The sequence below is a fragment of the Rana temporaria genome, chromosome 4 (genome assembly GCF_905171775.1).
Source record: "Rana temporaria chromosome 4, aRanTem1.1, whole genome shotgun sequence".
NCBI lineage: Eukaryota > Metazoa > Chordata > Amphibia > Anura > Ranidae > Rana > Rana temporaria.
Genome location: NC_053492.1, coordinates 377,356,802 through 377,382,163, shown reverse-complemented (window position 1 = coordinate 377,382,163; position 25,362 = coordinate 377,356,802). Strand labels below are relative to the sequence as shown.

The 25,362-nt window shown below is 43.0% G+C and overlaps 1 protein-coding gene across 3 annotated transcripts in view; it reads left to right on the top strand.

The window, feature by feature from the left end:
• Positions 1-25,362, top strand: part of RIN2 (Ras and Rab interactor 2) — a 263,520-nt gene that overhangs the window by 113,204 nt on the left and 124,954 nt on the right. For all 3 annotated transcript variants that reach the window (XM_040351005.1, XM_040351004.1, XM_040351006.1), the window contains one exon: positions 23,836-23,936. In XM_040351005.1, the coding sequence (XP_040206939.1) occupies positions 23,836-23,936 (101 nt within the window). The remainder of the gene's footprint in view (positions 1-23,835; positions 23,937-25,362) is intronic.

Here is a 25,362-nt window from a genome sequence, read left to right as displayed (position 1 = left end):
TGCGCATGCGCCGGGCGCCTACATTTCTCAGTGCGCATTGCGGCTAAGTATGCTAGACGGGCCTATTGATTTCGACGTGGACGTAAACGACGTAACTCCCGATTTGCGGGCGACTTACACAAACAACGTAAAAAATGCGAACCTCGCGGCAGGAACGGCGGCCATACTTTAACATTGTTATTCCACCGATTAGGTGGAATAACTTTAGGCCGCCTAAGGCCTTACGGAAAGGCGTAAATCGACTGCGGCGGCCGGGCGTACGTTTGTGAATCAACGTAGAAACTCGTTTACATATTCTACGCCGGCCGCAATGGAAGCGCCACCTAGCGGCCATCCGAAAAATTGCAATCTAAGATAGGACGGCGCAAGCCGTCGTATCTTAGATATGTTTAAGCGTATCTCTGTTTGAGCATACGCTTAAACATAGGTCGGCGTAGATTCTGAGTTAGGTCGACTTATCTACTGATAAGTCGGCCTAACTCTACCTGAATCTACCTATTAGTGTGATTTCTGGCTGCTGTCTCCTTCCTCTGTTATCTACATGGGGGGGGGCACAGACTGTGTAAAGCCTGGTACACACCAAAAACTGATAGCTCCTGCCAGAGCCACTGTACTAACCATCCCACATTAGTACATTGATTTCCCCCGTTGAGCTGTTGTGTTCTAACAGGGGGACGGCCCCCCTGCCAGAACACTGATCAGAGCTCTTGCCATTGGCTGAGCAGACTGATCAGGAGCCAGTCGGCTGCTGGTTTTCCAGCATGCGCCAAACAACCGGCTTCTGTCGGACAGACCAACATACACAAGTGCCGAATATTGGATGTTTTTTTTTTTAACTGGTCAGTGTCTTCCAAATGTCGGGAGACATTGACCAGTGCAAAAAAAAATCCAACATTCAGCCCATGTGTAAGGGGCTTGTGTCCATCCCCCTCCACTCAGGTCTCAGATTACACTTGGCTCCATGCTTAGGGGTGTACTCACTTTTTTTGCCAGTGGTTTAGACATTAATGGCTGTGTGTTGAGTTATTTTGAGGGGACAGCAAATGTACACTGTTATACAAGCTGTACACTCACTACTATACATTGTAGCAAAGTGTCAGTTCTTCAGTGTTGTCACATTAAAAGATAGAAGAAAATATTTACAAAAATGTGAGGGGTGTACTCACTTTTGTGAGATACTGTAAATATGTAATCTTTGTAAGAAATAACCACACAAGAAATCCCCACGTTGCTTTCTGTTTTATTCCTATTCTTATATCGGGTTACTAATTTGTTATTTCCTACATCCTTCCTTTTGTAATTTCATGACGCAGGGGAAAGGTAGGAGTAGGATTTCTTTGCAATCCTATTCTATGCAGAAAGATGTATAGAATCTTGCTTGTACATTGTGGCGGGGGGGCGTAACCTTTCGTGCAATATAAAGAGCAATGGGGTTTGGTTTGCTATGTCTTTGAATGGACTACTCTATGTATTGTACTTGTGTACAAGAGTTGTCTTCCTGAGACCTCACCATGCCATGTATTAAAGGGGACCTGGACCTTTATCCATCACACATTCTGTAGCTGATATTTTGCCCAGGACCACATTGTCATCTATTCTAGCAGTATAGTCAGTGTTTGTCTGGCACTCCAAATGGAGTAATCCTTAGGGGTATAGTCTGTGGCTGTAATAGCTGGATGGTGATGTATCCATAGGTTGGGTGGTTGGAAAAGAAAGGGGTATTAAGGGTTAAAAAGGAAGGCAGCCATCCTTCAGAGTGTGTCCAGAACTCTGCAAGACATGTAAGGGAAAAACAGGGAGGGGGAGGCGTCGACCTGAGTGTAGTATTAAAATGATGATTTTAATAGGATAACCCCTTGCCGCCGAGCGTACGCAGATATGCGTCCTCAGCTTTCAGGGTTATACTGGGATGATGCCCGCAGCTGGGGCTAAAAGGCACTCGGTTGTTATCCCTAAGGAGCGGGAGGGAACACCCCCCCCCCTCGCCGCCTCCGCCGCTCTGACCAGGCCTCCCGTTCCACCAGGAGACCCGATCCACGGCGCCTAGCCACAGACTGACTGTAAACACGGAAGTGACGTCACAACGTCACTTCCGGTTTACTAGGCTGCCAATAGCGCCGGATTTAAAAAAAATACACAGTATTCAGAATCGCTGTTTTCGCCGATCTGAATACTTTGAAGTGCAAAAGAGGGATTGGGGGTCTTTTAGACCCCTGATCTCTCCATAAAGAGTACCTGTCACTACCTATTACTGTCACAAGGGATGTTTACATTCCTTGTGACAGCAATAAAAGTGATCAAATAAAAAAAATACAATTTAATAATATAAAAAGAAATAAAATACAGTTGAACCTCGGATTACAAGCATAATCTGTTCCTGGAGTCGGAATTGCATACAGACGATCGGAATTTCGGACAAGAACTTTTCCCGTCGGAAAATATAAGAACCAGCTCTCAAATTTTTGCTGTCGGAAATTCCGACACACGGTCGGAATTTCCGACCAAAAGCTCACATCGAAACTTTTCTTGTCGGAAATTCCGACCGTGTGTACCCGGCATTTCCCCATTAATCCCCAATGTTAGGTGACATTAGAATTTTCATTTTCTGCATTTCTTTTCTGGACATTATTTTTCGTTTTTTCCTGATACTAAATACTTTTAGTACAGTACTAAAAATTATTTTCCTGATTGTGAGCCTGTTTACCTGCTTCCTAACCAGGGCTGTGGAGTCGGAGGAAATTTTGGGTACCTGGAGTCGGAGTTGGAGTCGGCAAACAATGCACCGACTCCAATTCCGACTCCTACTAAATTTAGATTGTCGGAACATTTAGGAGTCGAAACATTTATCTACCGACTCCACAGCCCTGTTCCTAACTATTGTCATTGCACAGAAATTTCCCCTTGCGCGTTAGTCTTGTGAAGTTTTCTTATGCCTTGTATACACGATCGGATTTTCCATTGTCATAAACTCCGACGGATTTTTCCAATGGAATTCTATTCAAGCTGTCTTACATACACACTGTCACACCAAATTACGACCACCAAGAAAGCGGTGACGTACAACACTATGACGAGCCGAGAGAAATGAAGTTCAATGCTTCCGAGCATGCGTCAACTTGATTCTGAGCATGCATGTTTTTTTCTCCGTTGGAGTTCCCTACAGACGAACGGAACATGTTCTCTTTTTAAATTCCAACGGAAAAAAGTCAGATGGGTCGGAATATCCGATGAAAAAATTCCGTCTGACTTTTTCCATCGGAAATTTCCATTATTATTATTATTATTATTATTATTATTATTATTATTATTATAATCAGCATTTGAAGGGCAGGACAAAGGGCCAGATCCTCAAAAGGGATACGCCGGCGTATCTACTGATACGCCGCCGTATCCCTGTTTCTATCTTTGGAACTGATCCACAGAATCAGTTTCCAAAAGATAGGCAGAAGATCCGACATGTGTAAGGGACTTACACTGCCGGATCTTAGGATGCAGTACCGCATCCGCCGCTGGGGGCATTTCGAGTCGAAATGCCGCTTCGCGTATGCAAATGAGCACTTACGGAGATCCACGAAGCGGTTTCGCTTCGTGAAATCTCCGTAAATACTTACGTGGCAATCGTAAAATTAGGGCTGCTTTTACAAAGTGTAAACTGTTTACACCTTGTAAAAGTAGACCCTTCTTCCCGCCGCAACTTTTTTTACCCGGGGCGATTCTCAAAACTCGGCGTAACGTAAAACCGCGATATGCACGTCGGGAAAATGACGTCGTGAGCATGCGCAGTACGTCCGGCGTGGGAGCGCGCCTAATTTAAATGGGACTCGCCCCATGAAAATAGGAACGCCTTGCGCCTGACGGATTTAAGTTACACAGCCGAAAATTTCTAGGTAAGTGCTTTGTGGATCGGGCACTTAGGTAGAAATTTTGTGGCAGTGTAACTTAAATCAGAATATTTGAGTTACGGCGGCTCTTTGTGGATCTGGCCCAAAGTTCTTGCTTACCATTTCTTCTTTAAATATTTAAAGTAATGATCTTCTAGAAGGAAGAGGCTAGACAAATAAGCCAAGACTCAATACACTATGACCTCAAGCATAAACAAACTTTCCATGTCAATAGAAATTGTTCAGCGTATTTATTTGACTTTTTACTTCCTTTGTTATGCTTTGTGTCCATTTTGAAGGTTAGTTGGGGAATTTACTGAACGCAAGATGACACGAACATCACAGTGAAGGAATCCTTAAATAATTATTTTTTGATAGTAATGTTACTTGTGTTTTTTTTTTTTTTTTTTGCTAAAGCAGTTAATTTCTTTTTTAGGGCTTTTTCTGCAAGCTATTATATATTACTTTTAAAAGTGGCAATAAACCCATGAAGCTGAGCTGGAAGAGTAGAGGAAAAACTGAACTTCCCCAACCCTGTCCCTATTCTGCACTCTGAGTAATAATAAATACTATTAGGTAGATTCAGGTACATTTGCCTAAACTTGCGGCGGCGTAGCTTAGCGTGTTTAGGCTACGCCGCCGTAAGTTAGCTAGGCAAGTACATGATTCACAATGTACTTGCCTGCTAAGTTACGGAGGCGTAGCCTAAAGCGGGCGGGCGTAAGGGCGCCTAATTCAAATGTGTGTAAGGGGGCGTGTTTTATGTTAAAGCAGGGGTTCACCCTTAGAGGGCACTTTTTCCCCCTAGATGGATGCTCGTTTTGTCTAGGGGAATCAGCTAGTTGTTTTAAAATATGATCCGTACCTACCGTTTACGAGATGCATCTTCTCCGCCGCTTACGGCTATGGGCTGCGGGACTGGGCGTTCCTATTTTGATTGACAGTCTTCCGAGAGGCTTCCGACGGTCCCATCCATCGCGTCACGATTTTCCGAAAGAAGCCGAACGTCGGTGCGCAGGCGCAGTATAGAGCCGCACCGACGTTCGGCTTCTTTCGGCTACTAGTGACGCGATGGATGCAACCGTCGGAAGCCTCTCGGAAGACTGTCAATCAAGAAGGAACGCCCAGTCCCGCAGCCCATACCCGGAAGCAACGGAGAAGATGCATCTCGAAAACGGTAAGTACGGCTCATATTTTAAAACAACTAGCCGATTCCCCTAGACAAAACGAGCAGGAATCTAAGGGGAAAAATTGTTTTATGGGTGAACTCCCGCTTTAATGGGGCTTGACCTTAAGTTTTTTAAGTTTTTTCTTAATTGCGCATGCGCCGGGCACCTACATTTCCCAGTGTGCATTGCGGCTAAGTACACCGCACGGGCCTATTGATTTCGACGTGGGCGTAAACGACGTAAATCCCGATTCACGGACGACATACGCAAACGACGTAAAAAATTCGAATTTCGACGAGGGAACGGCGGCCATACTTAACATTACTATTCCAACTAGGGCCTAGCTCTAACTTTATGCGGCCTATGTCTTACGTAAACGGCGTAAAAGTACTGCGTCGGCCGGGCGTACGTTCGTGATTCAGCGTATCTACTAATTTACATATTCTACGCCGACCGCAATGGAACCGTCACCTAGCGGCCATCCGAAATATTGCAACCTAAGATAGGACGGCGCAAGCCGTCTTATCTTAGATATGTTTAAGTGTATCTCTGTTTGAGCATACACTTAAACATAAGTCGGCGTAGATTCTGAGTTAGGTCGGCTCTACTGATAAGCCGACCAGTTCTGAATCTACCTATATAACTTTTCCTGTCCATTTCCCTTTCCGAAACCTTTGAGTCTGTCAAATATACCACTGAAAAGTATTTTGCTATAGAGTAGGTTTATTTTAACAGTGAGAGACAGAATAACAATAAAAATACAGAAAAACGCATTTCAAAAAAGTAATTCATTTGATTTGCATTTTAATGAGTGAAATAAATATTTGACCCCTTCGCAAAACATGTTTTAGTACTTGGTGGCAAAACCCGTGTTGGCAATCACAGAGGTCAGACGTTTCTTGTAGTTGGCCACCAGGTTTGAACAACTCTCAAGCCTCGTACACACAAACGGTTTTCCTGTTGGGAAAACTGCCATGAGCGCTTTTGACCGGGAAAACCGACCGTGTGTATGCTCCATCGCAGTTTTTCCGATAGGAAAACTGCCGGGAGAAAAAGAGAACCCGCCGGCGTTTTTTAACCCGGCAGTTTTCCTATGGGAAACACTGCGATGGAGCATACACACGGCCGGGATTCCCGACCAAAGCTCTCATGGCAGTTTTCCTGTCGGGAAACCTGGTCGTGTGTAGGGGGAAAAGTTACCGAGCAGGTTCTCGGTCTTCCCCTCGGGTCTCCCATCGTTAAAAAGTCTGCCGGGAAACCTGTATGTGTGTACGAGGCTTCAGGAGGGATTTTATCCCACTCTTTGCCGATCCTCTCTAAGTAATTAAGGTTTCGAGGCTGCTGTTTGGTAACTCAAACCTTCAGCTCCCTCCACATATTTTTTATGGGATTAAGGTCTGGAGACTAGCTAGGCCACTCAAGGACCTTAATGTGCTTCTTCTTGAGTCACTCCTTTGTTGCCTTGACCACGTGTTTTGGGTCATTGTCCTGCTGCAATACCCATTCACGACCCATTTTCAATGCCCTGGCTGAGGGAAGGAGGTTCTTGTCCAAGATTTGATGGTACATGGTCCCGTCCATCATCCCTTTGATGTGGTGTAGTTTTCTTGTCCCATTAGCAGAAAAACACCCCCAAAGAGTAATGTTCCCACCTCCATGTTTGATGGTGAGGATGGTGTCCTAGGTAGAGAGCTTGATTTTGGTCTCATCTGATCAGCTGATCAACGGGGAGAGCTGTGTGTAAACACAGCTTCACCGTTCTTCACTGTGGCGCCGTCATCGATCGTGTGTTCCCTTATATAGGGAACCACAATCAATGCCTCAGACCTACAGCCACACCCCCCTACAGTTAGAAACACAGATGAGGTCACACTTAACCCCTTCAGCGCCCGCTTGTGGTTAACTCCCAAACTGCAATTGTAATTTTCACAGTAAACAATGCATTTTTTGCTGTGAAAATGACAATGGTCCCAAAAATGTGTCAAAATTGTCCGAAGTGTCCGCCATAATGTCGCAGTCACAAAAAAAAAATCGCTGATCGCCGCCATTGGTAGTAAAAAAAATAAAAAAATAAAAATGCAATAAAACTATCCCCTATTTTGTAAACGCTATAAATTTTGCGCAAACCAATCGATAAACGCTTATTGCGATTTTTTTTTTTTTTACCAAAAATAGGTAGAAGAATACGTATCGGCCTAAACTGAGGAAAAAAATGTTTTTTTTATATATATTTTTGGGGGATATTTATTATAGCAACAAGTAAAAAATATTGCATTTTTTTTTCAAAATTGTCGCTCTATTTTTGTTTATAGCGCAAAAAATAAAAACCACACTCTAAAAAATAATGTCTTGGCTCAACAAAAAAAAATAACGCAACAGTTTGCATCAAGCTTTTTAAGTTATGACAATGTCAGGTAAAATTAAGTGGAAGCAACAACCTACATTGTGTTGAGGTAATTAGCTTTTCTGCTAGATATAAATGCATTTTTATTTACCATCCACTTAATTACTGGCATTATAAACACATGTTTTTAAGTTGAGTAGTCAACAATATTAAGTTGCTCCAATTAGTTTTTCCAGTTTCTACAATCATTTTTTTAAGTCACATGTACTTCATTTCTACAATTATGAGCACACTTTCTTTAGGTTAATAAACAGCTAAACTCAAGTTGGTCCAAAGTTATTTTCTCTATTAGTGTTTAGCTTTGTTTTTATACTAGCTTTCACAAATGAATTCATTCAACAACACAATTGTTAAACAATTAGACCCCTTTCACACTGGAGTGGTTTGCAGGCACTATTGCACTTAAAATAGCGCCTGCAAACCGACCCTAAACTGTGTCTCCAGTGACCCTAAAGCTTTGTCTCCAGTGTGAAAGCCCAAGGGCTTTTACACTGGAGCGGTGCGCTAGCAGGACGGGAAAAAAGTCCTGCTAGCCACATCTTGTGGTGTTTATACCGCTCCTCCCCATTAATTTTTAATGGGACAGCACCGCTGAAAAAGCGCCTCCGCAGAGCCGCCTTGCAGTGTTTTTTAACCACTTCTCGGCCGCTAGCGGGGTAAAACCGCCCTGCTAGCGGCCGAATACCGGTGCAAAAAATAGCGGCACTTTACCGCGGACGCACTTACCGCCCCAATGTGAAAGGGGCCTTAAGTTTATTACACAAAACAGTTGAGTTTTTTAACATAAATAGTAAAGTTAACAAAAATAGAAAATAAGTTTCAAACATAAAGATTTGTACCATGTATAATATTTCCTAATATATCTAAAACCACAGTGCCAAATATAAACTTAGGACCGTCTCACACCGGAAATTGCACAGGAATGCACTGTATGTTCACATGCGATTCACATGCAGTTCTGTGTAGTGCGATTTCAGCTCATTCATTTTGGATGGGCTGAATTTGCACTGCACTAAAAGTAGTGAGCCAGATTCACGTAGAACTGCGGCGGCGTAACGTATCGTAGATACGTTACACCGCCGCAAGTTTTCATCGCAAGTGCCTGATTCACAAAGCACTTGCAATGAAAACCTACGCCGGCGGCCTCCGGCGTAAGCCCGCGTAAGTCAAAGGGGCGTGTGCCATTTAAATTAGGCGCGCTCCCGTGCCGGACCTACTGCGCATGCTCCCTTTTGAATTTCCCGCCGTGCTTTGCGTGAAGTGACGTAATTTTTTTGATCGGCGCCGTGCGTAGCGTACTTCCGTATTCCCGGACGTCTTACGCAAACGACGTGAATTTTTTAATTTCGACGCGGGAACGACGGACATACTTTATACAGCACATACGTGTGCTGTGTAAAGTTAAGGCACCAAAAACGACGACTAACTTTATGACGGGAAACTAGACTAGCGGCGACGTAGCGAACGCGAAAAACCGCCGTGGATCGCCGTAACTCCTAATTTGCATACCCGACGCTGGTTTACGACGCAAACTCCCCCCAGCGGCGGCCGCGGTATTGCATCCTAAGATCCGACAGTGTAAAACAATTACACCTGTCGGATCTTAGGGATATCTATGCGTAACTGATTCTCTGAATCAGTCGCATAGATGCTCTGAGAGATACGGCGGAGTATCTGAGATACTCCGTCGTATCTCCGCTGTAAATCTGGGCCAGTGTATCTACAATTGGAAACTCATTGCAACCGGATCACATGGTACTTCTGTACCACTTGATCCAATGTGAGCAAACACACTGCGTTTGTGATCTGCATTTGGGGTGTCATTAGCTTAAAATTGACACTCACTGCAGAACACAGCTGCAGTGCATTTTATCCCTTTCATGCCTATGCCTATGTATGACATTTGGTGTTTACAAGTTAAAATCCATATTTTTGGCTAGAAAATTACTTAGAACCCCCAAACATTATATATATATTTTTAGCAGAGAATCTAGAGAATAAAATGGCGATTGTTGCAATATTTTATGTCATACGGTATTTGTGCGGCGGTGTTTTAAACACAACTTTTTGGGAAAAATTTACTTTCATGAATTTTAAAAAAATGAAAAAGTAAAATTAGCCCAATTTTTTTGCATAATGTGAAAGATGATGTTATGCCGAGTAAATAGATACCAAGCATGACACGCTTTATAATTGCACGCACTCGTGGAATGGCGACAAACTACGGTAACTAAAAATCTCCATAGGCGACGCTTTAAACTTTTTTTACGGTTACCAGGTTAGAGTTACAGAGTAATATATGTGAGGAATACAGCGCAGGTCTATGAATATAATTAATAATGACGTGATATCAAAATATATTAATGTGTGTGGCTGCTGCAGCAAAAAGTATCTCAGAGTTAGAGTAGGCCTAGTGCTATAATTATTGCTCTCGCTCTTACGATCGCGGCGATACCTCACATGTGTTATTTGAACACCATTTTCATATGCGGGCGCGACTTCCGTATGCGCTTTCTTTGCTGCGCAAGCTCGCGGGGAGGGGGTGCTTTAAAAAAAAAAATTTTTTGTTTTCTTATTTATTTATTTATTTGTTCTAATATTACATTTATTTATTTTTTTTTTTTTTTATTTTGATCACTTTTATTGCTGTCACAAGGAATGTAAACATCCCTTGTGACAGCAATAGGTGGTGACAGGTACTCTTTATGGAGGGATCGGGGGTCTAAAAGACCTCCGAGCCCTCCTTTGCACTTCAAAGTATTCAGATCGCCGAAAACGGCGATTCTGAATACTGTGTACTTTTTTAAATCCGGCGCCATTGGCATCTGAGAAACCCGGAAGTGACGTCATGACGCTGCTTCCGTGGTTTCAATGCGGACACTGAATCAAAGCCGTTTACGGCTTTGTTTCAGAGCTCGCCGAGACGCTGGAGGCGCCGGATCGTGGATCGGGTCTCCCGGTGGGATGGGAGGCCCGGTCAGAGCGGCGAGAGGCGGCGGGAGGGGGGGATGTCCCCTCCCGCTCCTCCGGCATAACAACCGAGCGGCTTTTAGCCGCATTGGTTGTTATGTTTGGAAAGCCGATCGCCCGCTCTAAACAACGGTACCGGGATGATGCCTGCGGCTGCAGGCATCATCCCGGTATAACCCCTGAAAGCCGAGGACGCATATATGCGATCCGTCGGCGTGAAAGGGTTAAACATGGTGTGGGAAATTCTCATGGATACACCGCTCCTACAGCACCCCTGCCCATTGAAATTATTGGGCAGCACCACCGGCAGCGGCACTTTGCCGGCGGTTTTAACCCTTTTTTGCCCGCTAGTGGTTGTTAAAAACACCCCGCTAGCGGCCGAATAGCACCGCTAAAAATAGCGGCGCTTTACTACTGACGGCGCCTCAGTGTGAAAGCGGCCTTAGGGCAAGTAGGAAGAGGGAAGAGGGAGCTGATAAGGGGGAAAGAGCATCAAAAAAAAAGAAAAAAAAGAAGAAAAACAGACAAATAGGAATACCACAATAGTGGCCATAGGTTGGAGGGGAGAGAGGAAAACAGTCCCTCCGTCTCCAAGGAAAGAAGACAATAAACAATCAGACTATTGGGGTTTATTTACTAAAGGCAAATCTGAAAGATCTGAAATTAGGGGAAGCTCTGCTGATTTTATCATCCAATCATGTGCAAGCGAAAATGCTGTTTTTATTTTCCTTGCATGTCCCCCTCAGATCTACAGTGACTGCACTTCCAAGTGCACCTTCAGTGCAAAGTGGATTTGCCTTTAGTAAATATTTTAAACAAACCACAAAGTCTTGAATATAGTTTGCCATAGAAGCTAAAATCTATAATACACTGACTCCCCTGGCACAAAAAAAAACAAAAACTTTTTCAAGCTTAGCAGATTTTACAAATGGCGCACTATCAATGCTACCCACTGACATGAGGCAATGATGTTCACAAGGCTAAAAACAACCAGCACTATATTTGGACAAAGTTTGTTAGTTGGTGTTGCCTTTTAACACCTAGTTCTCGAGCTATAGGCTATAAGGGATTACAAACAGTAATAATTCCAAATTTCTTTGTAAAGCAAATTATTTTCACCTTTAAAAATTTCTTTCATATTTCTGTGCAGCAGCAGGTCTTCCTTCCAACATGTCTCAGCTTTTTCTGCGTTATGTTGGTGGGGGAGGAGACTTGCAATAACTCAAGATATAACAAAATTGAGTTACCAAGTCCATTTTATTAAGTTACCACAACTTAAATTTCCTTTTACATCAATGAATGCAGAAATGGTACTGTACACAACACACAAAATTAGGTTGCTGTAATTTCCAACATTATAATATCAACAGAACTTATTAAAATAGGTTTTCAACGTAAAAAGTTTATTTAAAACAATAAATTTGAATTTTTACCTTGGAAATATGCATTTAATTAAGTGGTGGTAACAGGTCTCTCGAATTACTTTTTAGAGTGCACAGAGGTGATTAAATACCACCAAAAGAAAGCTATTTGTGGGAAAAAAAAGGGTGCCAATTTTGTTTGGGAGTCACGTCGCACGACCGCGCAATTGTCAGTTAAAGCGACCGAGTGCCGAATCGCAAAAAGGGGCCTGGTCCTTTACCTGCATTTTGGTCCGGGTCTTAAGTGGTTAAACCCACATCATCAGTAAATTGTGTATTACATGCTGTTCATACTCACTATGAGATTTGTTTCCTTTTATTATGCAAAAAACCTGGTTGATCCTGCTGTTCTCTATCTCCACCTTCTGTCCATGTCCCCACTGCATTTGGGAATTTTGCAAAGCAGTGTTGTCAGCTTAATGCACATGCTCAGTTTTCAGTGTTTTTCTACCCTGAGCATTTCCTCCCTATCACATGTGAGCAGCCCATGTAACTATAGAGTCGCACGTGTGGGCGTATACACAATGATAAATGACAGCCCACTCCTTCCCTCCTCCTCCATGTCCACAAACCAGCTAAGCACAATGGGGGCGGGATAGTACATGTAGATTGATGGAGGCTTCACCTCGCTTTTATTCTAAGATACAGGTTGGAAGGGTTTGACACAGCCTCTGGCAAAAATCTACCTATACCATGTTATTGCCAAAATATAATATAGATTTAATTTCAAATTATATATTTATATGACAATTTTAAAGCAGTTTGTTAATATTAAATATATATTTTTACTCTGTATCCCAAAGGCTGTTTTTTTTTTTGAACATACAGTAGGACTAGAAGCTTGTCTTGACACTATCCAGTGGTTTTATGGATGTACGTGTTGTGAAATCTCGTTCCTCTGAAATTTCTTGTGGTGTCTTGGCAAGGTCACTTCTACATCCGTTCATTATTCTCAATTTTAAAAGAAGCGGATTGATCCAGTTTTATTATTTTCTGTTTGGCCCATCTCCAAAGACAATCTGTACAGTAGCAGGAAGTAGCTGGAAGGATGTAAAGCATAACTCTGCCATGTTTCAATGTTTTATAGGAGACACAAACATAGCAACAAGAGCTTTTATTATACGATGGTGGCAGAACTGAAAAATGCAGTTGCAAGCAAAGTTGTGATGTGCGTACTGGTATATCGTGAAGTGTACATTTGTCTGACTTTAACCACTTATAGACCGGAAGATTTTCCCCCTTAATGACCTGGCCATTTTTTTGCGATACGGCACTGCGTGGCTTTAACCACTTCAGCCGCAGAAGAATTTGCACCCTTCCTGACCAGAGCACTTTTTGCGATTCGGCACTGTGTCGCTTTAACTGACAATTGCGCGGCCGTGCGACGTTGCATCCTAACAAAATTGACGTCCCTTTTTTCCCCACAATCTGAGCTTTCTTTTGGTGGTATTTGATCACTTCTGCGTTTTTTTGCTCTAAAGAACAAAAAAAAGAGCGACAATTTTGAAAAAAATGCATTATTTTTTACTTTTTGCTATAATAAATATCCCCCCCCCCCCAAAAAAAAATAAAAGAAATCGTTCTCCGTTTAGGCCGATATGTATTCTTCTACATATTTTTGTAAAAAAAAAATCGCAATAAGCGTATATTGTTTGGTTTGAGCAAAATTTATATATAGCTAGATTCACGTAGATACGCCGACCTAACTCGGAATCTTCGCCATCCTAAGTTTAAGTGTATTCTCAAACAGAGATACACTTAAATCTAGCTAAGATACAACAGCTTGCGCCGTCGTATCTTAGGGTGCAATATTTTGGCTGGCCGCTAGGTGGCGCTTCTATTGAGTTCGGCGTAGAATATGTAAATGACTAGATACGCCTATTCACGAACGTACGCTTGCCCGTCACAGTAAAGATACGCCCGTTTACGTAAGGCATTTTCAGGCGTAAAGTTATTCTATCAAATAGCTGGACTAGTAATGTTAAGTATGGCCGTCGTTCCCGCGTCGAAATTTGAAAATTTTACGTAGTTTGCGTAAGTCGTCCGTGAATAGGGCTGGACGTAATTTACGTCCACGTCGAAACCAATACGTCCTTGCAGCGTACTTTGCCGCAATGCACACTGGGATATGTACACGGACGGCGCATTCGTTGTTCGTAAAAAACTTTAATCACGTCGGGTCACAGTTAATATGCATAAAACACGCCCCCACATCCCCTTTTGAATTTGGCGCGCTGACGCCAGCCTATTCACGCTACGCCGCCGTAACTTAGGAGGCAAGTACTTTGTGAATACAGTACTTGCCTCTCTGACTTACGGCGGCGTAGTGTAAATACGCAAAGATGCGCGCCCCTACCTGAATCCAGCTAATAGCGTTTACAAAATAGGGAATAGATTTATGGCATTTTTATTATAATTTTTTTTTATTAGTAATGGCGGCGATCAATGATTTTTATCGTGACTGTGACATTCTGGTGGACACATCAGACACTTTTGACACTATTTTGGGACCATTATCATTTATACAGTGATCAGTGCTATAAAAATGCACTGATTACTGTGTAAATGTCACTGGCAAGAAAGGGGTTAAACACTAGTGGGCAATGAAGGGGTTAGGTGTGTCCTAGGGAGTGATTCTAACTGTGGGAGGGCTGGGTACAAGTGGCATGACAGTGATCACTGCTCCCGATGACAGGGAGCAGTAGATCTCTTCCTGTCACTAGGCAGAGCAGGGAAATGCCTTGTTTACATCTCCCCATTCTCCAGCTCCGTGACATGATCGCGGGCACCCGGCGGACATTAAGTCCCACGGACACGCACAGCGGCAAATTCAAAGCAACGTACAGGAACGTTGCTTTTGTGTAGCCGTGCCATTCTGCCTACGTATATCGGCGTTAGCCGTTCAGCAAGTGGTTAAGTGACAATTGACAACTAAATTGAAGTCCTTTTTTCCCCCACAAATAGAGCTTTCTTTTGGTGGTATTTGATCACCTCTGCGGTTTTTATTTTTTGCGCTAAATCTGAAAAAAAATCTATATTTTTTACTTTTTGTTATAATAAATATCCCCCAAAAAATGTCTTCATAAGTTTAGGCCAATATGTATTCTTCTACATATAAATTGATCAGTTTGCACAAAAGTTATAGCGTCTACAAAATAGGGGATACATTTATGGCATTTTTAGTATACATTTTTTTACTAGTAATAGCGGTGATCAGCGTTTTTTAGCGGGACTGTGACATTGCGGAGGCCAGATCGAACACTTTTGACACTTTTTTGGGACTACTGACATTTATACAGCGATCAGTGCTATAAAAATGCACTGATTACTGTATAAGTGACACTAGCAGGGAAGGAGTAAACACTAGTGGTGATCCAGCAGCCTCACATGTTAGTGAGGGATATAGTTCAAGCTGTTGTTGAAGTAAAGAAAATTGTCTGTGACTTGCTTTAGTCAGCTAACAAGATTATTGGCGTCAAGCTGCAGACTCTACCAAGTTGCGATAACCCTGAAACTTTGCAGGCCCCATCAATTAGGAGGTCAATCGGCCACTGCTTAAAGTGATTGTAAAGTCTTGTTTATGTTTTATAAAAAATTACAAACATTTTATACTCCCATCCTCTGTGCAGTGGTTTAGCACAGAGCAGCCTGGATCCTCCTCTTTTCGGGTTCGTCTTTCGGCTCTCCTGGCCCCCTTTTGTTGGGTGCCCCCATAGCAAGCAACTTGCTATGGGGGCACCTGAGCCAAGTCACAGCTCTCTGTGTCCACTCAGACATGGAGCTGTGGTCCAGCCCTGCCCCCTTTCTACCCTCATTGGTTGATTGACTTTGATTGACTTTGATTAACAGCAGCGGGAGCCAATGGTCACTGCGCTGCTGTCTCAGCCAATGAAGAGGGTAGTCCCGGGCTGACGATACATTCCTACAACATCACTGAAACTAGAGAGACCACAGGTAAGTATTAGGTGGGCTCGAGTATTAGGTGGTCTCGGCATTAAGATAAAAAACCTTCTGACTTTACAACTTCTTTAAGCTTTGACAAAAAAAAAACCTGGATGTTGATTTGTTTCTGTGCAGAGCTGCACCAGATTTTGCCTCCAATTTTAGTAAATCGGCCCCATAAGTGTTTTGCAGCTTAGGAGTTTTTATTTATTTATTTTTTTAACCACTTGCCTACAGGGCACTTTCACCCCCTTCCTGCCCGAGCCATTTTTCAGCGCTGTCGCAATTTGAATGACAATTGCGCGGTCATGCAATGCTGTACCCAAATTAAATGTTTATCATTTTTCCCCACAAATAGAATTCCGTTCAAGCTGGCTTGCATACACACTGTCAGACCAAATTCCGACCGTCCAAAACGTGGTGACGTAAAACACTATGAAGAGCCATGAAAAATGAAGTTCAATGCTTCCGAGCATGCGTCAACTTAATTCTGAGCATGCGTGGGTTTTTTCTCCGTTGCACACAGACAATAGGAATTTCCTATGTTTTTTTTTTTTCCATCGGTAAAAAATAAAACATGTTCTATTTCTAAACACGGAATGGAAAAAAGTCCGATGGGGCCCACACATGATCGGAATTTCCGATGAAAAAAGTCCATCAGACTTTTTTCATCGGAAATTCCGATCGTGTGTACGTGACATAACAGTATTTTTTCGAAATGAGCTTCAGCCATTACAATATAATAAATCATCAGGAGTCAGATGTTGCCATCATTTGTGCTTTCTTTATTTTTTCCAGAAAGGAAGTTGTGTTTTATTATTTATGTATAAGGGTAACCACCCCATGAAATATTCTTAGAGTGGCCATGGATGGGTAGATCTGTCAGTGAGAATGACAGTCATGGAGAAATCTATTTATATTTCTGCTGTATTTATGGAAATAAATGCAGTATAGCAACATTCATTTTTTATGGAACTGTGTAAATCAGTAGAATAGTAAGTAAGAAACGTGCTCTGCATGCGTGGGTTCTAATGGCACTAAGAGCCAGATTCACGTAGAAGTGCGGCGGCGTAACGTATCGTAGATACGTTACACCGCCGCAAGTTTTCATCGCACGTGCCTGATTCACCAAGCACTTGCATGGAAACTTACGCCGGCGGCCTCCGGCGTAAGCCCACGTAATTCAAAGGGGCGTGTGCCATTTAAATTAGGCGCGCTCCCGCGCCCGACCTACTGCGCATGCTCCGTTTTGAAATTCCTGCCGTGCTTTGCGCGAAGTGACGTCATTTTTTCGAACGGCGATGTGTGTAGCGTACTTTCGTATTCCCGGACGTCTTACGCAAGAAAATGTTTTTTTTAAATTTCGACGCGAGAACGACGGCCATACTTTATACAGCACATACGTGGGCTGTGTAAAGTTAGGGCAGGTAAAACGACGACTAAAATTGCGACGGGAAACTAGACTAGCGACGACGTGCCGAACGCGAAAATCCGTTGTGGATCGCCGTAAAACCTCATTTGCATACCCGACGCTGGAATACGACGCGAACTCCACCCAGCGGCGGCCGCGGTATTGCATCCTAAGATCCGACAGTGTAAAACAATTACACCTGTTGGATCTTAGGGATATCTATGCGTAACTGATTCTATGAATCAGTCGCATAGATACTCTGAGAGATACGACGGCGTATCAGAGATACTCCGTCGTATCTCTGCTGTGAATCTGGCCCTAAGATCTTAAAAAAGCTTTAAAATATTAATCTAATTTAAAAAGTCAATTTCGATAGTTTTAAATCTTGTTAAAATAATACCTGGTAATGCTGCCATGAAGGTTCTTGTTCAGGCACTTCCTGTTATAGGGTGACACGCACGTTTCCAATGGGGTTGCTAGTAGTCATTTCAGCACATATTACATGCCACTTTCACCATCTCTTGGATCCTGCGCTGGGTGTCTTCTCCAGCTGCTGGCACTTCTGGGTTTCATCCCGAGCGCTTGTGCTGCAACCAATTTAGAGACAGCTCTGAGGATGGATGTCTGAACCAATCAGGAGATAGCTCTCTTGGTTGGCACATCTTTAAAGTAGGGCTGTTACTGATTAAAATTTTCGTGTTCGATTAATCGATTTTTTTAAATCGATTAATCGACTAATTTCGATTAATTATAACGCACATACAGATCCAACTACTTTTAGCTGATCTCCTTGCAGGCTGATTCCCAGTGCAGCTACCAACCACGGGAAAAATGGATAGCAGGATACAAAAAACACACAAAGGCAGCGCTCGATGGGAATAGCATTTAAACTTTTATAGTCTTCAAGTAGGTAACAAAATAAATATTGCACTGGAGATAAAATCGATGTAGTTACATAAACTGTAAAAATGGTGCGAGTAATACCAAACGGTAGCAAAAGAAGTCATAAAAACATGTAGCCAAGTATGATACTGGTATAAAAATGTGTACAACGATACCACTGCTGAATTCAGATGAGAAGGGGTTAACATCAGTCCGTCGGCATGTAGATGTCCCATGAAGGGAACTATCACAACTCCCAGTGGATGGCTGTAGAATCCCAGGTTGATAGAGGGAAGTGATAGAGGGAAGTGTAACAGCCCTTGCGTGTGGCAGATAGTAAGGTCCCGCCGGCATGCAGATATGAAGGCACAGCAAAGGAGCCCTTCAGATGGACACGGCAAGCCCCGCTGGTGTCCATGATGTCACCGGATCTCCGACGGAACTCCCTAAAGGCCCGGAAGCCGGCAGAGAGGTAACTGCCAATCAAAAGAATTTTAATCGATCAAAAAAAATTTGATCGATCAAAAAAATTTAAGATTAATCGAGGAATTAATAGTTAATTTCCACAGCCCTACTTTAAAGGGAGTGCAAAGGTACATTTTTTTTCCTAAATACCTTAGTGCAGTCCTCCTTCACTTACCTCATCCTTCCATTTTGCTTTTAAATGCCCTTATTTCTTCTGAGAAATGCTCACTTCCTGTTCTTCTGTCTGTAACTCCACACAGTAATGCAAGGCTTTCTCCCTGGTGTGGAGTGTCGTGCTCGCCCCCTCCCTTGGACTACAGGAGAGTCAGGATGCCCACTAACACACAGCTCCTTTCTCTATCTGCAACGTAGAGAGTGTCCTGACTCTCCTGTAGTCCAAGGGAGGGGGCGAGCACAATACTCCACACCAGGGAGAAAGCCTTGCATTACTGTGTGGAGTTACAGACAGAAGAACAGGAAGTGAGGGTTTCTCAGAAGAAATTAGGACATTTAAAAGCAAAATGGAAGGATGAGGTAAGTGAAGGAGGACTGCACTAAGGTAAAGGAAGCTATTTAGGAAAAAAACATTATCTTTACAATCCCTTTAACAAAGTGGCAGGGATACCGGTGACATGGCTGATCCAATATGGCCACGTTTGGTCAATGACATTTTATGCACTAAAAATTGTGGTGAAGGTTTAGGATCACTTAATGTAAAATTGTTATTCAGAATGTTGCGAAAGCCAGGAAGAAAAATTAAATGTGTAAATTATAGTTGATTCCATGTAATTATTTCATGTACAATTATAGACAATTTTTTTCTTTTACAGTGAGAATATTTTCCTTTTTTTTTTATGTCACAATGTAGAGTGTAAGATTTCCTATCATCTGTGCCCAGTCTTGCCACACAGAGTTAATCCAGCTCTGAGCAATCCTCTCTTATTATTCAGTGAAAATTAACAGACTTCCAGATAAAACCCTGTCTAAATAAAAAGTCCTTTCCGCTCTCCTTGCTTTGAGTGACAGGTTATTTACATATCTAGCTTGGACATGTTTATCATACGTTATGTTATGTTTATCATAATATGAGGTGATCCACAGTATAAAATGTGAGAAATCCACCCCTCCCCCACATAACACATCCTGGTAATATACAACGAACTGTGGATCACCTCCTATTATGATTAACATAACATAACATATGATAATAAACATGTCCAAGCTAGATATGTAAATAACCTGTCACTCAAAGCAAGGAGAGAGGAAAGGACTTTTTATTTAGACAGGGTTTTATCTGGAAGTCTGTTAATTTTCACTGAACAATAAAAGAGGATTGCTCAGAGCTGGATTAACTCTGTGTGGCAAGACTGGGCACAGATGATAGGAAATCTTATACTCTACATTGTGACATAAAAAAAAAAAAAAAATTTGGGTTTACATCCACTTTAATGAATTAGGGGCTAGGGACATCAGGGATATTTTTGGAAGAAAATAAAGATATAGATACCGTATTTATCGGCGTATAACGCACACTTTTTCCCCCCTAAAATCAGGGGGAAATCGGGGGTGCGCGTTATACGCCGATGTAATTTTTTTTTACCAATGGGGGGGAGCGGGGATTGGGCGGGGGTGTCGTGCCGGCCATCCTACCTCTCCTGGTCCTGGGACGCCAGCGTACTAAAGAGATTAAGAATCGCTCGTCCCTTCTCTCCTCTTCTTGCTCCTCCTCCCCCTTTCGAGTGTAGCTTCAGATTGGAGGAGGAGAGCGGTCACATGAGAGGAGAGCGATCATGTGACCAGCCGGGGGAACACAGTATGAATGAGAAGGAACTGTGCTTGAACACAGGCTACGGTATGTATTAGAAGGGACTGGCAGTGCTTTATTTTTAAACTTTACAGTATGCTGGCAGTCTCCTGGGAGTGCAAGGGGGCTGTGTAATGTAAATGAGCTGTACTGTGCAGGGAGACAATGCTGTGTAGTGTATGTAGTGGGGGGGGGGGGTGTATGTAGTGGGGGGGGGGGGGGGGGGGGAAATGGAAGGAAATAAAGATATAGATACCGTATTTATCGGCGTATTACTTTTTCCCCCTAAAATCAGGGAGAAATCGGGGGTGCGCGTTATACGCAATGTCATTTTTTTACCAATGGGGGGGAGCGGGGATTGGGCAGGGGTGTCGTGCCGATCACGGTAACAGTCATCAGTGACAGTGTTGACACCAACATTGGGGCATCATTTCTCCTACTGATATAAAGCAATGGAACACTCTTCCTCCCACTGACAACAATGATGGGTCACTATTCCTCCCACTGATACCAGTGATGTAATTGTATTACTCCTGCTGACCACCAAGCCAATGGTTTTGTTTACTCCCACTGATGCTGGGCAATTTCTACTCCCACTGGCCACAGTCCGGTCCTCATAAAGTTTTCAAAGTGCAATAATCTGGCCCTTTTGTTTTGAAAGTTTGGAGGGTGGCACAATCTGTCTTAACCCTAAAAAGACCACTGAAGAACCATCATGGTCAGTTGGGTTTTAGCCCCATTTGTTTGAATAGATTGCATTTGGCAGCAATACTGCCCATCAAATGCAACAGGGGGTTTCATTTTTTGCACACCCACTGTGCTTTTCACGTGTGCAACCCTGAGTGGCTGCACTTTCTTGGGTGGTCCGGCAGTGCTGTAAAAAACAAAAACAATTCACAAAAATAATCTAAATAAAAACCATGGCTCGACCACTTACTTTTACTGCCCAGTGGCCACCTGTGTCAACGAGTCATTAGTGACGGTTCACACTACAGTAACATGAAAGTGGGCACGACTTTGCGAGGCAACTTCGAGGCAACTTCAAGTCGCCTCCAGGACAGGCAACTTTGCCAGGGGCCAATCAAACAGTAATCAGCTCTGTGGGAGGGAGGGATTTGCCTGAGAAAACTATTTTCTCTTCCTGTAAAGTTGCTTCAGTTAAGACAGTGATCCGACTTTGGAGGCAACTTCCATTGAAATCACTGGGTACAAGTCGCCTTGAAGTAGTACAGGAACCTTTTCTGAAGTCAGAGCGACTTCAGTAGTGTACATTAAGAAGGCTCTCATTCACTTTAATGTAATTTCTCATGACGCGCGACTTAAGCCCCGTACACACGGTCGGACTTTTGGCCAACCAACTTCAAAATTTTCAAATTTGTCCGACCATGTGTACGCTCCATCGGACCAACTTTTTCTGGTTTCATCCGACAAAAAGTTTGGTCTGCGAACGGACCAACTTTTCGGCAACAAAAGTCCGATGGTGCTTTGTGTGACCGTGTGTACAGCAATCCAACCAACTTTTGGACAAAGTGCAAATACGAATGCTCAAAACCAATGTTAAAAGCAACAAACAATAGCAGAAGTTAACCAAAGGGTGGCGGTAAAGAGCAGAAAAGAGCAAAAAAAAACATGTGATGTTAGGAAACTTTTAAAAAAGTTTGCAGAAAAGTCTGACTGTGTGTATGCTATGGGTGTGGCAGGACAAATCAATTAGGACAAAAATCCAAGGGAAATTTTGTTGGATGTCCTACCGTGTGTATGAGCCTTTAGGGTGACACAAGTTGGATCCCAAGTCGCGGTAGTGTGAACGGGCAGTTAGCCACTTTGTTTTGTCCTGCTCTGTTTCTTTCTATGTACCGTATATACTCGAGTATAAGCCAGGTTTTTCAGCACATTTTTTGGTGCTGAAAATGCCCCCCTCGGCTTATACTCGAGTCACCTTTTTGTGCCTGATCTCCCGGACTTTGGGGACCAGGTACCGGCCGGCCGTAGGTCCCCTGGACCCCAAACTCACACATATAGCCCCACTCTACCTCTCCAAGTGTGCAAAGCTTGTTGTCAGGGGGACCTACGGCCTACGACCTTTTTCAAAGTCGGGCACCCCTTCCATAGACTCCCATGTTAAATGGTAATTTCTCTGGTAACTTTGGGGACCCGGTACCAGCCGAAACTTGGCACACATGTAGCTCCAGTTCTCCTCTACAAGTGTGCAAAGTTTGCTGTCTGGGGAACTTATGGCCGGGAAGCACTGATTTTTCAAAGCCGGGCACCCCTTCTATATACTCCCATGTTAAACGTAAGTCTAGTCATGGGCACAGTGAGGCATGGACACAATGAGGCAAAGTGAGGCATGCAGATGGACACCCTAGGCTTATACTCAAGTCAATACGTTTTCCCAGTTTTTTGTGGTAAAATATACTCTAGTATATACAGTAATCACATAAATATGAAAAATGTAAGAATGTTCTTCTCAAATAAAAAAGAGAATGGCCCAGATTCACGTAGAACCGGGCAAATCTGCGGCGGCGTAACGTATGACATTTACGTTACGCCGCCGCAAGTTTTACGGGGAAGTGCTTGATTCACAAAGCACTTGCCTGTAAAGTTGCGGCGGCGTATCGTAAATCCCCCGGCGCAAGCCCGCCTAATTCAAATGATCCGGGTAGGGGGCGTGGATCATTTAAATTAGGCGCGTTCCCACGCCGAACGTACTGCGCATGCGCCGTCCCTAAAATTTCCCGACGTGCATTGCGCTAAATGACGTCGCAACAACGTATTGGTTTCGACGTGAACGTAAATTACGTCCAGCCCTATTGGCGAACGACTTACGCAAACGACGTAAAACATTCTAATTTCGACGCGGGAACGACGTCCATACTTAACATTGCGTGCGCCTCCTAATAGCAGGAACAACCTTACGCCGAAAAAGCCTAACGTAAACGACGTAAATAAATTGCGCCGGGTGTACGTACGTTTGTGAATCGGCGTATCTAGTTAATTTGCATAATCTACGCCGACAACAAAGGAAGCGCCCCTAGCGGCCAGCGTAAGAATGCACCCTAAGATACGACGGCGTAAGAGACTTATACCAGTCGTATCTTAGGCTAATGTCGGCGTATCTAGCTTTCTGAATACAGAAAGTAGATACGGCGGCGCAGCTTTGGAGTGATATTATTTAGCACCTGTGATGCTTGGACCCCATAGATGTGATGATGGTGTTTCATCACTGGTAAAGGTTTGGAAGATGCGGTGGAAACGTGCGTATTATTGCCCAGGGCGGGAGAATCCAGTATTCCATTGTATATGTATTCTAAAAAATGACGTGTTTACTTTGTTGCATCCTCTGTGCCGCTGATTCATCCTCTTGTTGGATACGGGAAGTTCAGGGCGTGCAGATACGCTGCCTGTTCACAGCAAAGTGACTAAACCTGCCTGCTAACACGCCTCTCCGACCAGCTCACGTCAATGTGTTTTGTCCTTCCCCAGCTCGTTGACACCATTGCCACAGAGATCGGAGAACTGAAACAGGAGATGGTACAGACAGAATTCAGAGTCCGAGATGAAGAAGAGCCCGACAAGTGCTTGAGGTGACTACAGAGACTTACTATTTATCTGCTTCCGTTTTTGGGGATTTTGTGATTTTACATACGAAGATACCTAGAGTTATTGAATTTGTTAGACGCTTTCTGGGTTGACAAGTCTCTATTTACACAGTAATGAGTCACTATTTACTGCTACCTTTGGCATTCGAACATGTTCACCTTTTTGTATAAGAGGAGTTGCAGAACTTACAATAAATGAAAGCAGAAGTAAAAAAACAGAAACATTAATAAAAAAATCAGTGCAATTTTATTGATATAACCGCTTTTGTTGATCTAAGCTTGGTAGGTTATTGCTGAGACTTTCAGTTCTACATTTTTACTCTTTATGTGACCAATACATCATGAACAAATAATATCAAGCATTTAGTTCACCAAACATGTTTATAGGTCTCCTGTATTCATATGCGAGTATTAATATCAGGTGATCTCAGTAGTTGTTTTGAGCTTTCTTAGGTGGCTTATTAAGGGATGATTTTTTTTATTTTTTTTTATGGATGCTAGCTTTTGCTGAGATTACAGCATTTCATAGCTGATAAGACTGATAGTCCATATAGAGGTCCTCACGTATTTTTGGCATGTTGTTGGGACTTCAAGCTTTTAAGGAGAATCATCCACTTCACCAACATATTGCTAATATGGCGAGATGGAAATCCAAAGTAGTACCCACTAAAACCTAGAAAAAAAAATAGAACCAAATCAATCAATTAAAAAAAATACATTCTGGCTCCGGAGACAGAAAAACAAACCCTCAATGGCACATACATCTATTGTTCTATATATACTTTTATTAAATGTTAATGTTATTATTACAAGCGGTCTTCAAAATGTTTCCACACTATTATTTATATATATATATATATATATATAGGTAGATCCACAAAAGGATTACGCCGGCGTATCTACTGATACGCCGGCGTATCTACTGATACGCCGGCGTAATTTTAAATTTCCCGCGTCGTATCTTTGTTTTGAATACTCAAAACAAGATACAACGGCATCTCGGCTAGATCCGAGAGGCGTACGTCTTCGTACGCCTTCGGATCTTAGATGCAATTTTTTGGCGGCCGCTAAGTGGCGTTTCCGTCGTAATCCGCGTTGAGTATGCAAATTGGCTATTTCCGACAATCCACGAACGTACGAGCGGCCGTCGCATTTTTTTTCCGTCGTTTGCGTTCAGCTTTTTCCGGCGTATAGTTAAAGCTGCTATACTGAGGCGTACTCAATGTTAAGTATGGCCGTCCTTCCCGTGTACAATTTTGAAATTTTTACGTTGTTTGCGTATAGGAATTTGCGTAGAAAGACGTCACCGTCGTAAGCATTGGCGGGTTCCGTTTAATTTTGAGCATGCGCACTGGGATACCCCCAGGGACGGCGCATGCGCAGTTAAAAAAAACGTTGTTTACGTCAGGTC